This window comes from Falco punctatus (genome assembly GCF_963210335.1).
Source record: "Falco punctatus genome assembly, chromosome: 2".
Taxonomy (NCBI): domain Eukaryota; kingdom Metazoa; phylum Chordata; class Aves; order Falconiformes; family Falconidae; genus Falco; species Falco punctatus.
This window is the reverse complement of record NC_137581.1, coordinates 1,894,977-1,910,431: the sequence shown is the minus strand read 5'-3', so window position 1 is coordinate 1,910,431 and position 15,455 is coordinate 1,894,977. Positions and strand designations below refer to the sequence as shown.

At 60.5% G+C, this 15,455-nt stretch overlaps 1 protein-coding gene and 1 long non-coding RNA gene across 4 annotated transcripts; one reads left to right on the top strand and one right to left on the bottom strand.

The window, feature by feature from the left end:
• The first annotated feature begins 618 nt into the window (after positions 1–618).
• Positions 619–9,369, top strand: LOC308058958. 2 transcript variants are annotated; one of them, XR_013926068.1, is made up of 3 exons: positions 619–1,641; positions 5,461–5,578; positions 8,349–9,369. It is a non-coding gene; the product is annotated as an uncharacterized lncRNA (long non-coding RNA). The 2 variants fall into 2 exon arrangements; XR_013926069.1 differs by lacking the exon at positions 619–1,641 and adding an exon at positions 1,734–2,684 and having other exon boundaries at positions 6,888–9,369.
• Positions 6,375–7,929, bottom strand: LOC308058947 (uncharacterized protein; the record flags this gene model as incomplete). Of its 2 annotated transcripts, none has more annotated exons than XM_080375583.1 (3): positions 6,375–7,141; positions 7,272–7,741; positions 7,823–7,929. In XM_080375583.1, 2 exons carry the CDS (start codon positions 7,739–7,741, stop codon positions 6,424–6,426), a joined length of 1,188 nt encoding a protein of 395 aa, XP_080231709.1. In that variant the 3' UTR covers positions 6,375–6,423. The 2 variants fall into 2 exon arrangements, with proteins under 2 accessions (XP_080231709.1, XP_080231710.1); XM_080375584.1 differs by lacking the exon at positions 7,823–7,929 and having other exon boundaries at positions 6,377–7,141; positions 7,272–7,429; positions 7,523–7,741.
• Positions 9,370–15,455: the final 6,086 nt, after the last annotated feature.

The window sequence follows — 15,455 nt, the reverse complement described above, 5'->3', positions numbered from 1 at the left end:
GGCTCCCCCCTTCCCAAGGCTGCCCCCCGCGATTAGAAGCCCCTTCCTTTGCCGCTTCCAGCAGCTTTAGAGAGTCAGCTCGGCCTCAGCTTTGTGCCCGGTCTCTGTAAGCACAGCTACACACTGCAGCAGAGCGTGGGCATCTGGAGTTGAGAGCCGGCGTGTGCCCTGCCCCGGTCCCTTGTGCGTCCCAGCCCCCTGAGCGTGGCTCCCAGGCCAGAGCTCCCCTGGGTCCCATCCGCGTTGGGAGCCGACGGCCCCCCAGGAGCCCCTGCCCTCAAGAAACCCCCTCCTGGTGGCCTGCCAGCCCTGGGCCCCCTCCAGGCGCCTGTTCCTAGGGTGTCCCTGACCCCGGCGGGAGCCCCGTCCCCTCCGCCTCGCAGGGACCCCTCACAGGATCCCCTCACAGGGACCCCTCACAGGGACACCTCACAGGATCCCCTCGCAGGGACCCCTCACAGGGACACCTCACAGGATCCCCTCGCAGGGAACCCTCACAGGGACACCTCACAGGATCCCCTTGCAGGGTCCCCTCACAGGATCCCCTCGCAAGGACCCCTCACAGGATGCCCTCGCAAGGACCCCTCACAGGATCCCCTCGCAGGGACCCCTCACAGGGACACCTCAGAGGATCCCCTCACAGGGACACCTTGCAGGATCCTCTCACAGCAACACCTCGCAGGATCCCCTCACAAGGACCCCTGACAGGGACACCTCACAGGGACACCTTGCAGGATGCCCTCACAGGATCCCCTCACAGGATCTCCTCACAGGGACCCTCACAGGGACCCCTCACGGTAAGCCCTCGCAGGGACACCTGACAGGGACCTCGCATCAGTGCCCGCCCCGTGCCCGGCCCAGAGGCCATGGGCAGACCCTGGAACACCGGAGGGTCCCTCTGACCATCAGGAAACGCTGCTCCCTGCGCGCGTGCCCGAGCCCTGGCAGCAGCTGCCCACTTTATGCGAAACGGTAAAGTCGGTCACGGAGAAAAGCTAAGACTGGATTTGAAGTTTAGCCCCTCCGCCTCACGCCCGGTCCCGTATCGGCCTGGAGCCCCCCCCTCGTGTCCCCGTACCCTCACTGGGGCTCCCCTTCCCGCGGCTTCACGCCGGCCCCGGTCCTGCTGCAGGGGGCCCCGCGGGTGTCCCCGAACCCGCCGCGGGAGCGCCCCCCCCGCCCCGCGCCGTTGCCATGCAACGTTCTCCCGGCGTTCCAAGCGGCTAAGGCGAGACTCGGGCCGCGCACAGCGGCCGCTGGGATTTGTAGTCCCCCCCGTCACTCTCGCACCCGCCGCGCGCTCCGCCCCGGCAGCAGCCAATGGTGAGGCGGCGGGGGCGGGCCCTGGTATTTCAACCGCAGCGGCGGCAGCTGGGGCTCAGTCCGCGGCTCGCCGGGCGGCTGTTCCCGTCTTGTTCCGGCGTCGGCGGGGTCTTGGCCGCTCTGCCGCTGGGGCTCCGTGGAGGGCCCCCTGGCTGTCGCTGCCGTGTGCCAGCCCCGCACCAAGCACGGCTGCGAGCCATGTGGGCGCTTTGCCGGAAGAAGACCTGAGCCTACAGCCTGCCCGCAGCCGTGTGCCCGGCTGCTGCGGCCCCTTCCCCGCGCCGTCCCCGGCTGACCGCGGCTTCACCTCCCCAGCCGGTAAGAAAAGCTTCGGGGCGAGTCCCGCTCGGTCCGCGTGGCCAGAGCCCTGCGGCGGCTCCGAGCCGGGTCCTGCCGCGCTGCGTTCTCACGTCTCGCCCGCCCGCGGCCGATCCTCCGTCTCCGGCCGAGCTCAGCGGGGTCCCTTTTCCCGGGAGGCGGGGGACCCAGCTGGGGTACGGTGGCTCCTGGGGGTCTTCCTTCAGTTCCCAGCTGTTTGCACACACACACCCTCTGCTTTATCCAGCGGTGTGTGATGGCCGTGGCCCCCCGGGGCTGCTCCTGCTGCCCCTGGAGCCGGTTTAGAAGAACTTTCTCCGCTACCTGCAGGGTACGGGCCCCTCGCCGGCGTGCTTGGGGCAGCGCCATCCTGTGGCCTCAACCAGCCTCGGGCTTCCCAGACGCCCCAGGGGTGGCTCCCGAGGGCCCCCGGCGAGGGCCAGGTGTCCCTCCCTCGGCCGCTCCCTGCCAGCGCTGAGCGGCAGCTGGGTCGCTGGGTGCAGGCAGGGCTGTGGCAGCTGCCGCTCTGGACCGAAGGCAGGGGTCCCGCAGCGCCCCGGGCCGGCTGCTGACTGTGGCATGCGCCGGCGGCGGGTTGCGGCGCTGCTCCGGGGGTGAATCCGCAGCCGCTTGGAGGCGGGGGGGAGTTTCTTGGGAATCAGCCGTGCTGTGGCTGCAGCCAGGTTAGCAGGAGCCGGGGGGGAACGTTGGCAGCGGGGCCCCCAGCACCCTTCCCTGCCGAGCGGCCGGTGCTGCCGCTGCGCTGGGGCCAAGGGCAGGGCTGTGCCAGCCCCGCCAGCCTTCCGTCAGCCGGGGCGCGGGCAGCGAGCGCGGCTGAAGCGCCGCGGCCCTTTCCCCGCGGCTGCCGGGCGGCGTTCCGCGCTGTGCGCCTTTAAGGAGCGCGGCCGTGGCGCGGTGACGTGGGTGACACAGGGCCAGGGAGGGCAGCCGCCGCCTGCCAGCCCCGCCGAGGAGAAGCACAACAACTTCTGTGCGTGGCCGCCGGCTGCCAGCGCTCATGGATTCAACCCGGCACGCCCCTGGTAAGGCGCCGACGAAGACTTTATCCCGCTCCCTCGTTTGCTTGCGGCGGGGCAGAGGCTCACCGTCTCCCGGTGCGGAGCCGCAGCGTGCGGCTCCCGCCCCGGTGCGCCGTGACCCCTGCGCTGTGACTCCCCGACTCGCATCGGGACGCGGGCGCGTCCCTCCGGCGGGAGCCGCGGGGCTGCGCAGCGCCGTGTTCGGGACCGAGCGGGCGCTGGCGGGGGGCGGCGAAGGACGATGCCGCCAGGGCCGCCGCGGCTCCTTCCCGGCTCCCGCCCCCCGCGGCCCCTTCCGCAGGGCCGGGGCTGGGAAGCGCCCGCAGCAGCTGCCGCGCTCGGTGCGGGTGCAGCGGGCTCCCCGCCGCTGCCCCTCTGCTGCGGCCTGGATCCGGGCAGCGCCGGCGGCACGGGCCGCGGTGGTGGCGCTGGCCGAGCGCTCGGGGCGGCTGGTGTCGGCAGCGACGGGCCGGGCTGTGGCGAGGGCAGGAGCGGGCCTCTCGCTGGGCGCCGGCGCTCCCGCAGACTGGCGCGGGTAGCGCCCAGCGCGGCGCTGCCCGGAGCGCTCGGCAGGATGCGGCCGTCCCTGGCGGGAGCTGGCGTTCAGGGCGCGCGTTTCGCCAGGGAGGTTCGGGAGGGCTTTGGGGGAGAGGCCCCGGCCCGGGCGTGCTGCCCCCCTGGCTGTGGGGCCGAAGGGGCGCTGCGTGCCGAGGGGCCGTGTGCCACGGCTGCGGGGGAGAGGAACTGGTTTTCAGCCAGATTGCAGGGAGGACCTGTCCTGCCGAGGATCCTGCGCTCCCCAGCCGAGCTGACAGAGGCAGTGGGAGCTCCGTGTCCCCCAGAGCCGTTGTGGCTGTAATGTGCTGGGTGTTCCCGGGAAAAACTGTGGATCCCAGGCAGGCTCCTGGCCCGTCAGGGTGCAGCACGGGGCAAGGAGCTGAGGAGCACCCTCCCCATCTGGGTGATTTTTGGTGGGGGCCCCGCTTGGCCTCTGCCGCTGTTCAGGTCTGTTCCCACCAGCTCCCTTGCCGGGAGGACTACCTCGGTGACACTGGGGATGGCCAGCATGGAGGTGGAGGTGGCCAGAGAGTGCCTGGCAGCGATCCCCCATCCTGGGAACAGTGGGAGGGCTCATCCCCACCCCCATTCAGTGCAGCAGTGCCTGGGGGCTCCCCCCACCCCTGGCAGGTGGCTCTCCTTAGCACTGGTGTCAGTGGGAAGGGGAGCTGGCAGTGCTCAGATGGCTTGGCTGCTGCCTCACCGGGCTTGTTTTGGGCCTGGTGACCTTTGCAGGCTCCTTCCAGCCCCTGTGGCTGTGTCCTGGCCGGGGGCAGAGTGGGCAGCCAGCCTGCCCCCTGAGGGGTCCCAGCAGCCGGGTGGTGGGGGACGAGGGAGCCCTGGTTCCCACCCTAATGGCATTTTGGGGGCCAGTGGCCACGCAGCTGGGAGGACAGCAGAGCAGCTTTGGGCAGTACCGCGGTGGGAGCTCAGCCCCTTCCTGGGTGGGCAGGGCCAGCTCCAGGCCCCCAGCAGCCTGGGTTCCCTCCTTTTTGCTGTGGTGATGTCCAAGTGCCACCTCTGAGTGGGACAGACAGTCCATAACCTTGCCGAGGGCAGTGCTGTGGCACACTGAGTGCTGAGCGCTGCTTGTATCTTCCTGTATGGCTCCTGTGCCAAAAAAAAGCACCAAACCGGCATGGATGACACTTTTCTAGAGCATAAAAACATTGTGGTTTTTCCCCTGTTTGTGCTGCTGTAGCTGCCAAGTCATAAAAGCAGCAACACCATCCAGATCCCCTCAGCCCAGGACTGAGTGCTGTCCCCTGTAAGCTCTTCTGTAAGAGCAGGGCTGCCTTATGCCTGCCAGGCTCTTCCCACTTGGCAGCATCCCAGCCTTTGTGGCACATGCTGCTTTTGCTGGAGGAGTGAGGCAGGTGGGATGTGTGCAGCTTTGTGGTGGGAGTGGAGTGCCGGGTCAGGGTTGTAAGGCAGGTTTATGGCTCCCTGGCCTGGAATTTGTTGTTCCTGCGCACCTGGGATTTCAGCTGCTAAACCCTCCCTTCTGGTATTAATGTGAAGGTCACAGCCTGCTTTTTGCTTGTGCTTTGCAGCACCGTTGTCTGCATCCAGCAGCAGCTCCGAGGAGCACTTGCCTGGTTTCTCTGACTGTATTATGGCTTTGACCCCACCACAGCTGTGCTTGTGCATGGTCCATCCTGCCAGACCCCAAGTGAGCACAGTTTGTGGCTTTGGGGCTTTTCTGCTTTCCAAAGCAGACAGGGCAGGTTGGTTTGCTGTGCCTGGCCCCGTGGTGGACCAAGGGGACCCTTCCCCGTTAATCTGGAGCCAACCATGATGCTGAAAGCCTTGCTGATGGGAGCCAAGACAGCTCTGATGCTGTTGTTGCAACTCTGAGATGGCTGTTGGTCCCCCTGCCAAATGATTTGGAGCAGGCTGGCAGGTGTAGGAGTCTTGCCATCAGCATCTAAAGCTGTCTCCACCCCGGGGGTTTTCCCCAGATGAACATGGAGCCTCCAGGATCCTTCTTCCCTCTCCTATTCCCTTATATATCCTGGGCAGCAAGAGCCATGACTGAAGCAACACCCATGCTGAGCACCAGTGCTGGCAACCTGGCTCTTCCCTCTCCTGCTGCAAAGGTTTTCTAAGCAGCGGCTCCTCACCAGCTTGGAAGAAGGAAACGCATCCCCCGCTGTGCTGTTGGCGGGGTTCAGGTGACATAAAAAGATGGTAACTGGTCCTTTCTTGCCACCTTCCGCAGAGGCTCAGATCACCGTGATGCAGCAGCGGATTGATCACTTAGTTCTGCTCAACAAGAGGCAAACTGCAGACCAGCTGGAGCCAAAGGAAATGGAGGAGCTGAGGGAGAGGAATGAGAGGTAATCCAGGATGTCTGCTCCCTCCTGCTAGGCAGGTCCTTGTCACTCCCATGTCCCCAGGGTCTGTGTTTGTCTCTTTCCCCAGCAGTGCAGTAAATGGGTGAGGGCAAACCTTCCTCTTGTTCTCTGCCTCCTCTGCAGCTGCACCCTGGAGAGGAGATGGCTTTGGCAGCTGCAGAATCACAGAAGGGTTTGGGCTGGAAGGGACCTTCAAGACCAGCCAGTCCCACCCCCCGCCAGGGGCAGGGCCCCCTCCCCCCAGCCCAGGCTGCTCCCAGCCCCGTCCAGCCTGGCCTTGAGCCCTGCCAGGGATGGGGCACCCACAGCTGCTCTGGGCAGCCTGGGCCAGCGCCTCGCCGCCCTCACGGAAGGGTTTCTTCCTCACGTCCAACCTAAATCTCCCCTCTCTCAGCTTCAAGCCATTCCCCCCTGTCCCACCGCTCCCTGCCCTTGCCCAAAGCCCCTCCCCAGCTTTCCTGTCGGCCCCTCCAGGCACTGGGAGCTGCTCTAAGGTCTCCCCGGAGCCTTCTCCTCCCCAGGCTGCACAGCCCCAGCTCTCCCAGCCTGTCCCCACAGCAGAGGGGCTCCAGCCCTCTGACCAGCTCCGTGGCCTCCGATGGGCCCGCTCCAACAGGTCCGTGTCCTTCTGATGCTGAGGACCCCCGAGCTGGACGCAGCGCTGTGGGGGGTCTCAGCAGAGGGGCAGAGCCCCCTCCCTCGCCCTGCTGGCCACACAGCCCAGGGCACAGGTGGCTTTCTGGGCTGCGAGCACACACTGCAGGGACATGCTGAGTCTCTCATCCCCCAGCACCCCCAAGTCCTTGGCAGGGCTGCTCTCCATCCTTTCATCCCCCAGCCTGCACTGACATGAGGGCTTGCCCCCCCACCCCAACACCCAGGCACCAAAGCCCGTAGCCCATCCCAGAGCCGCCCTTGCCCGGGGCTGGAGCACCCCTGGGGTGCTGTGCCCTGCAGCTGCTTGGCTGCTGCCCCACGGGGTGAGAGGCAGAGGGGAGGAAGCGGATAAAAGGCTGCACCTCCTGGGACCCCCTGTCCTCTCGCACTGCCCACTCAGCTGCCACGCCACGGGTTCTGAAGGGCTGAGCGGTCCTCGGCACAAGGGCACATAGGGGGCACAAAGAGCCCCACAGCAGCTCAGGCTTCCTCGGGGTGGCCCAGTGATGGCTGCAGCCCCAGCCAACTGCAAGAGCATTGGAAGTAAGCTCCCCCAAGCCACCCCCTGTCTTTCCCTCCAGTCCCCAGTGAGCCCTGGGCTGCAGGGCACAGCAAACCATATCTCTTTCTGCAGGGGATCCCCGTCCTGCCCCACACCCAGGGGACCCACCGCTCACTTTCAAGGTCGGTGGGGTCTTGTCCCCGGAGTGAAGCGAGAGGTCACCCAGGGAGTGGGCACTGGTCCCCAGCTGGAGTTGCCTGTGGCTGTGGCGAGGAGCCAAGTGGAGGCTCTCCAGGGATTCTGCCTTGCGGGGCAGCTGCTTGGATGCCAGTGACTCTTCATTGCCTGGTGGCACCGAGGCCTCCAGCTGTGGGCAGCCAGCCTTCCTGCAGATGGGGCATGACAGCAGCATGGACAGGCTTACCAAGCCCTCAGGGAACAGCAAGAACTGGGGACACTGGGGTTTAGCAATGCTGGCAGCAGGACGACCTCTGCTGAGCTGCAGTGTGCTGGTACCTGGTGGCATTAAGTGCCTGTTCTCCACCACCGCTGAGGTCAAGGCTGTCAGTGCTGAGATCAGCAGGGTTCTGGCAGAAAGTCTCCTGGCCCTTCAGCGTGTCTGTTGCCCCCTGGAACTTGCCAAGCTCCTGTAGCTGCTGATTGGCAAGCTCCACCTGGATGGGAAGGAGGAAGGGATGGATCCTCAGAGAGCCAGCAACAAAGGGGAGGAGGAGGAAGGGTGTGGAGTCCTGCTGTGCTGTGCCCACCTGAGCCTCCAGACTGCAGACCTGGCTGGTGAGGTTCTGGCAGCTCAGTTCTGACTCCTTGACCTGCAGGATGCTCTGCTCCAGCTCCTTGGCCAACCTCTCTGACTCCATCCGCAGCTCCACATTCTCTTTCTGCAGTTGCTCCATGGCCTTCAGCTTCTCTGCCAGATCCTGGTTCTGCTGCTTCACTGCATCATAGCACATTTTTGCTTTCTCCATCTAGGATGTCAAGGAGAGAAAACCCATCAAGCTTCCTCAGGGGGCATGGGGGCAGCAGGGCCATGCCAGCCCCTGCCATACCCGCTCTTTGTAGTGCTTGGCTGCCTGTTCCTTCTGGGTGAGCTGTGCCTGAAGCTCTGCCACCTTCTCCTGCTGGCGGGTGGCCTCTGCCTGCAGTTCCCCTTCTAGCACCTGTGGGCAGGGAAGAAATTGCCTTAGAGGCACCCACACCCCTGCCTCACCCAGCTGAAGCCCCTGGAGAGCCACCAACAGCTCCAGGGCTGGCCAAGAGCTCAGCCCTGCAGGATTTTGGTCCCCGTTTACCTTAACTCTCTGCTCCTGGGTTTGGACAGCCTTCTCGTGCTGGGTCAGCTTTTTATTCAGCTCCTCCACCTGAAAGAGTATGGGTCAGTTAGACCAGCTCCAGGCACAAGACTCCCACCTACAATCTTCCAGTGGAGGAGCATGTCCCTCCCCTCCAGCTCCGGGAGCAGGACACTGGAGGTTTCCTGCCCCGGGGGGCTGTTCAGCTGTACCTTCACGGAGCAAACTCCCAGTACTGCAGGTACCACACTTGAGGCAGGCAAACACAGCTGCTCCATGTTAGTCTTTGCAGGGAGGAGGCTTGCGCTACCCAAGCGTAAGGACAGCGAGACTCTTCTCAACATACTGTCAACGATGGCGATTCCGTCCACACCTCCTCTGCCCCCAAAGCTTCTGTCACTGATTGCAGCGACCCTCACAACACAGGAGCAAGCACGGGAACAGGACAACTCGGACAATGATTCCATTGACACTGATAAACCTTTTGATCCAGGTCCTATAGATCTGGAAAAGGAGCTAGACCTTTCCCCCACCCCCTCGTCTCTCCCGATGCATTGATTGTATTTCTGGGGAGGGTGAAAGGGAGTCTGAGGGATTGGTGGCAGGAATGCAAGTGGGAAACACTTAAGTGAGGGGGTTTGGGCCTTGATTGAAAACCTTAATCGGGGAATTGCTGTTAATTCTATTACTTATACCTTGTTTTTTACAGTGCTTATGAAAACTAATGACTTGTTGGGTTTCAAAGGTTCTTTTTGTGCAACAGGAAGGGGGAGACGCTGGTGGGGGGCTGGAAAGTAGGCTGGTGGGGGGCAATCAGTTAGCTGAGGGGAATGTGCTCGAGCTTGTAGGTCGCTAACCCTGGGAGGACAAGGAGTGTGAATAGACACAACAATTAACATGATGAGTCACGCTGAGAGAGCACAGGGGAGTGGGGGGCCAAGGAGAGGTACCACCTTGCTGTTAATTGCTGGTAGTTAACCACCAATCAGGGATTGCCTAGTATGCAAGGCTTGGCTTCAAGAACCAATCTGTTTAAAACGCGCAGCTTCTGAAAGTGTATAAAAAATCGTGCTTCTGTACAATAAATTGACATTTGCTTGCATCAAGCTGCGTCCCGTCTCCATCGCAGCATACAAGGAGTCATGTTGTTTCTGCTAGGTATTGAAAAAGCAAATTTAATGCAAGAGCCCATCTTAGCTTTTGGGGTTTAATTTTGAAGGAAAGCATGATTATCCATGAGTATTTATCAGCTTCATGTAAAGGAATACTGAAAAAAACGATTTTTTTAAATCAATTACCAAAATGTCCCAGTTTCACGGGATCATCGTTGCGGAAGGCATGTCTGACTGCAGGGCTCCCATTCCCTCCATTACATCATTTATTTGTCTTAAATCTTTTAACAAATGCCATTTGCCCGATTTCTTTTTTTAATCACAAACACAGGGGTATTCCAAGGACTGTAGGAAGGTTCTAGGTGTCCTTGTGCTGATTGTTCTTTAATTGTTGAAGGGCTACACATTTTTCCTCGGGAAGGGGCCACTGCTCCACCCAAACAGGGGTATCTGCCAGCCAAGTCAAAGGCAGGGTAGGTCTCTGTATGCCCTCCATCGCAGTGGCCCTATTAAAAATCCTTCTGGGTACCAATAACAACTCCCCACTGTCCCCAAACGTCCCGTCCCCACAAATTCATAGGGACATCAAGCGCATAGGGATGGATTGTTGCTGTCTGGCCTTCAGGGTTTTGAACTTGTACCATATACTGACTTTGGACACTGTCACACCACCCACTCCCACCAATATGGAACCTGCTGAGCAGACAGGCCAAGTGTGAGGCCAGATGTGCACAGATGTAACAGTCGCATCTGCTCCCATGTCAATCATTCTGGTCACCCATGTTGCAGAAGGAGTCCCTTTGGCAAAGGTGATTTTATGGGTTAGAATTGGTTGAGCGTTTTGTACACTCTGAGTCCAGACAATTTGTGGTGTTCCTGTCAAACTGAACCCTTCTTTGCCCCAGACTTTGTCATGGGCATAATTAAGTTGTGCCTGGAAAGGAATTAATTGTGCAGTCCAGTTACCTTCAGGAATTGACATGGGGGGATGGGGGTCCACACCATTGCTTGAATCTGACCCATGTAATCGGCATCAATGACTCCTGGTAAGGCAAACAACCCTTGTAATGTTGCACTAGAACATCCAAGCAACAGCACACTCATTTTATTGCCGATGGGTCCCACAGCATTCGGTACTTTATCATCCTCTATTGTGAGCAGCTGCTGTGGTAACATCAATCCGGCGCTCCCTGAAGTTCGGGCTGTGACTTGGCTGCATAAGCCTGGAATTGTTGTGGAGGATTCATTTGTATCATCACACGGTTCCTCCCCACGTTCCTCCTCCCGTTTCCCTGCTTTCTGTTGCCACCTACAAGTAACTGTCCTTGAGCGTTAAATTTAGATCTACAGTATTTTGTAAAATGCTGGTTTCTTACATCGACTGTTTACCAAACAGTATATCCATTCATTCTATTAAAGTGGGATTACAATGCACCATGCCTGCAATCACCTTTCTACAATCCTCATTCACATTGTCCTTAGCTAATTGAAGTAACAATGCTTCCTTGGCTGACCCATTCTGTATTTGCTCGTCCAGGGTGTCTCTCAACCTATCCAGGAATGACACGTATCCCTCATTTGGGCCTTGTTTTATCGTGGTCCATGACGGTTGTGGAGTGCCATGATCCGGAACTTGCAATGAAGCTTGGAGAGCTAATTCTTTTCCCTGCTGCAGGGGATGTAAGTGAGCTTGTAACTGAGGAGACTTAACTGGAGCCTCCCCCATCAACTGTGGAATCCCCGCCTCAAAACGTGGATTGTCCTGGGGGTATTCTAAATTCATCAGTGATTGCTCATTTGCCAAGCGCCTCCAATTTGACTCAAACATTAACATGTGCATAGGGGTCAATATAATTTGCACAATTGAACAGCAATCATGAGCAGTAAGCTCTGCTGTGAAAATACTATGTAACAATGATTGAACATAAGGTGGGCCTATTCCATGCTGTATATGAGTTGATCTTAACTCTATCACTCCCCAGTTGAAAGGTTCCCACTCGGGGGGAGCTTTACCATCCTTTCGAAGCACTGGGCAGGCTAACACCCTGCCCCCCATCGCGGTTGCAGCATCGATATCCCCTTCCGCAAGTGCTTGCTCCTGCATCTTTTTCCAGAACCACAGAAGAATCTGTGTTCCCAGACAGGGTGGTCCAGATGTGGCCAGAGGTGGGTCGCTTTACAGCAGCATTGATCTCAGACAGAGCATGGGTTAGCACTTGGGGAAACAATGCTGGAAAAGTCCCATTTCTCTGCCCAGCTTAGTTTGCCCCCACAGTCTCAGCCTGAGCTGCCCAGGGACCCTGCAGAGGCCTCGTGGCTGTGACCGGGGTGGGCTGGGGGCTCCCTGAGCATCCCCCAGAGCAGGGAGAGCCTGGCTGGGCGGGAGCTCTCAGCAGCCAGGGTCTGGCAGCCATCTCCCCTTGCCGAGACCCACTGTGGTGGAGCTCCGTGGCGGGGCCCCTGTGGCCGCTGCCGTGTGCCAGCCCCGCAGCGGGCACGGCTGCGAGCCGCGTGGGCGCTTTGCCGGCTGAAGGCCTGAGCCTGCGCGGCCTCAGCTTTGTGCCCCGGTTTCTGTAACTTACAGCCACTCACTGCAGCAGAGCGTGGTCGTCTTGTCCCTTTGCTCAGCCAGCAACCCCCCCTTGACAGAACAGTGTGCCACAAATGTGTATAGAGCCCTATCTATGTGCTGGCGTCATTCAACACCACCCCCACGCCCTTTTATTTTTTTTTTCTCTGGAGGCTTTGAATCTCTTCAAAATCAAAAGCCTCATTTAGATCAGATAACTACAATATTTGCTCGCGTTGCAACATGGATTTCCGGGGAGGTTCCATCTGATACAGCTACATGTTGTCAACAAAACTACGACAGCGATACCTATAACAAGGATAGTTTGTAAGGGATTCGCTAGCCGTCCGGTTATTGACCGCCCGCCTAACTCTTGAGGCAGCCCTTTGCATCTCATCCAGCTGTTTCTGGAGATCCTCGGTAGCATTTGGGACATGTAAGCAACGGTGCCCGGCATCTAGTTTTACGTACCCGCATACTCCATGTGCTTCAGCTGGTAATAAAGCTAACGCCAGCCGATTCTGTAAAACACTTTTTCTATTTGCTTCTACTTGTTCACCCATCAGTTTGAATCCCTTTTCAGTTGCTTTAAATAGTGCAACCGAGGGCAATCAGCTCGGCTTCCCGAGCAGAGACCTTTGCGGGCAAAGCTTGTGGTTCTGTTAACCTCGTCGATGGCAGTTCCAGCGCACCCAGGCAATCGTTATCCCTCTCGGGGGCAGCTGCTGCCGCCAGCATACAGCTGCCAGCCTGCTTCTTGAGATCTGGGGACTGGAGCAGACTTCCTCAATGGTCTGGGGCCAGCCGCTGTGCTCCTTTTTGTTTCAGTACCGTCATGACCAAGTGTGGTGCACAGACGGTAACCTGCCCCTCGTGAATCAGCAGCCCAGTTGCTGCTGCTGCTTGAAGGCATCCAGGCCATCCTGAGCTCAGCTCATCCAGCTGTTGGGAGAAGTCAGTTACAGCGTGCCGCTGAGGCCCTAAAAACTTGTACCAAGTACTCCTAAGGCAGTCCTTTCTCTCTCCTGGGTGAAAAGATCAAAGGTCTTTATTAAAAGCACGGGTAATGCCAGCACGGGGGCCTCCGTCAGAGCTCGCTCCAGGCGCGTGAAAGCAGCGTTACCCCCTTCTGTCCAGGCAATACAGCCACTGCAGGAAGCTTTCAGTAGCTCATACAGCGGCTTCACAACGAATCCGTGAAGCCGACACCATGCCGCCATTCTGCCAGATGCTGGTACGGAAGCTGCACAGAGCTACTTGTGCCCGGGCCCGTGTCCGTGTCCTCATCTTGGTCTTAGTCCCCATCCGCAGCCTTGTCCGTGTCCGCACCTTCCCCCGGCAGCTCGGCTCTAAGGCCCTGGGGCCACACTCTGGTCCCCAGCAGCCCTGGCACCCCCTGGCTGGGGCTGCTCCTCTTCCCTGGTGAGCAGGGGGGAAGGAACCCTGGGGAGGGCCCCAGCACAGGCCGCCCCTCGCCACTTGGCCATCAGCACTTGCAGAAACGTTTGGTACCCCATGGCCATCACGAGGGTGTCCTGGACGATGCGGATGAGCTCCTCAGCGAGGTTATGCGTGACCGTGGCCGAGGGGCTGCAGGGGGTGGCTCCACATCAACGGGGCTCTGCGGCCCGTCCCTGCCATCCGTGGGGAACTCCTTGTGCTTTGGCCCCTCTGGCAGCTCCAGTGGGATGGCCTGGCCAAGGGTGAGCCCCGGCTTCCCCACCAGCACCCAGGTGGCTCTGGGGGACCGGGCAAGTCCCATGCGCGTTACTGCGGCTGGCTCTGCCATCGCACCAGGCCAGGGCACCGGGACACAGCAGAGGGAGCCCAGGGAAGAGGAGCCGCTGCATGACAGGGATGGCAGCGGGGCCTGTGGGGGCTGGTGCTCCCTCCTCAGAGCATCTGCCCTTGCCCGGCACTGGAGGACTGTGGCACACGAGGCGCGGACCTTGCAAGAGTTGTGAGGCAAAGACATTTATTGTTACTTAGTTACAACTTTTATAATTTATACTCTGTACGTGCGCTGCTAAAAGCTTTATTATTTCTGAAGCTCTACTGTCCATGCACCCAGGCCCTGCTCACTACAGGCGACTCTGCTGTTCCCGCTGTTCCCTTATCTTCTAGAGGTGAGATCACGTTCCCCCTTGTTTCTGTCTCATCCAGGTTCTTCTCATACTCCCTCAAAGTTATTTACATCTTTGCTGCAGGATCAGAGCTGCACATCGTCAAAGCAAGGCCACAGCTGCACATTATCAATGTCAAACACCGCACTGTCTCCGTTCTCTAAAGAGGACGGGGAAGAGCGAAGGCTCTTGCCCTGCAGTGCTCATGCACATCAGCAAGCCCACGGGCAAAGTTCCAGCTTCTGCAAGTGAGGATCAGCACGTTCCCTGCACAGCAACTGGGAGGGTAGTTGCATGTCAGGTTGTCCTTCGAGGAGCCTGGCCTCTTCTTCCTCAGCCCAAGTGCCAGGGGTCACAGAACCACACCATGGTCAGGGCTGGAGGGGACCTCTGGAGATCGTCTAGTCCAACCCCCAGCAAAAGCAGGCCCTCCTGGAGCAGGCTGCACAGAATTGTGTCCAGGTGGTGCTGGCACGTCTGCAGAGGAGGAGGCTCCACAGCCTCTGGGCAGCCTGTGCCAGTGACCTTACTGGGAGCGCTGTGCCAGGGTCCCTGCGCCAGGGGGACCAGAGTCTGGTCCGGCTGCAGTGTCGGGCACTGCAAGGGGCAGGGAGATGTTGAGCACAACAAGCCCCTGCCACGCTCCCTCCCTCCACGTGTCACAGCGCCTGTCCCCAAGTCCCCAGTGGCTGTGGAAGCCACCACGCCCTGGGCACCCTGTCCCCCCGCTGCACCACTCACCGCTGTGCGTGCCGCTGCAGTCCCTGCACTCCCAGGACTCGGTGGCATCTTCCAGGGCGGAGCAGCACTGGCGGGTCCCATGGGAGCCACAGGAGCTGCAGACCAGGAGTCTCCACGGCCTGCGGAGAGCAACGGTACCCACTGCCACCAAAGGTCCCCGAGCTGTGGGCTGACAGCCCCGGCACTGTGCCGAGCCCAGCTCTACCCTGCTCCCGTCCTGGCAGCCGGGGCTGAGCTGCCAGAACGCAGCCTGCGCCATGCCTGGCTCAGCATCCCAGGGAACCTCCCCCCCTGCCCGTCAGAGGAGACGAAGGCACCGTGTCCTCACTGGGGCTGCAGGAACCGGGACCACCGGCACTCACCCTGCCTCCTCTTCCTGGTCGCGGCCCAGAGGGCACAGGCACTGGTCGGCGTCGCAGGAGCTCTGCCAGAGCACCAAGTCAAGCAAAGAGCCCTCCTCCTCCCAGGCAGCATCCCTGTGGGAAGAGGGGAGCACTCAGCACCGGGGACATGGGGGACACCCCGTCGGCACCCAGGAGGGCCGGAGGGGATCAGCTGGAGGATTGCGGAGGGCAAGGGAGGCAGCCGGGAGGGTACCGACCTGTCGGGGATTTTGTTGCCCAAGCGGAACATCTCTGCCTGGAAGGCTGTCATGTCCCGGCACAGAGGGCACCGAAAGCGGTGCAGGCGCGAGCGCAGCGCCTGGCCCTAGGGCAGAGGTGGCATCGGCATCAGCAGTGGCGGGAGGGAACCGTTCGCTCCACAGAGCTGGGTGATGGGGTGACCACCGGGCTGACCATGTCAGGGACCGGGGCGATGGCGCCTACCTGGATGCAGCGGCGGTG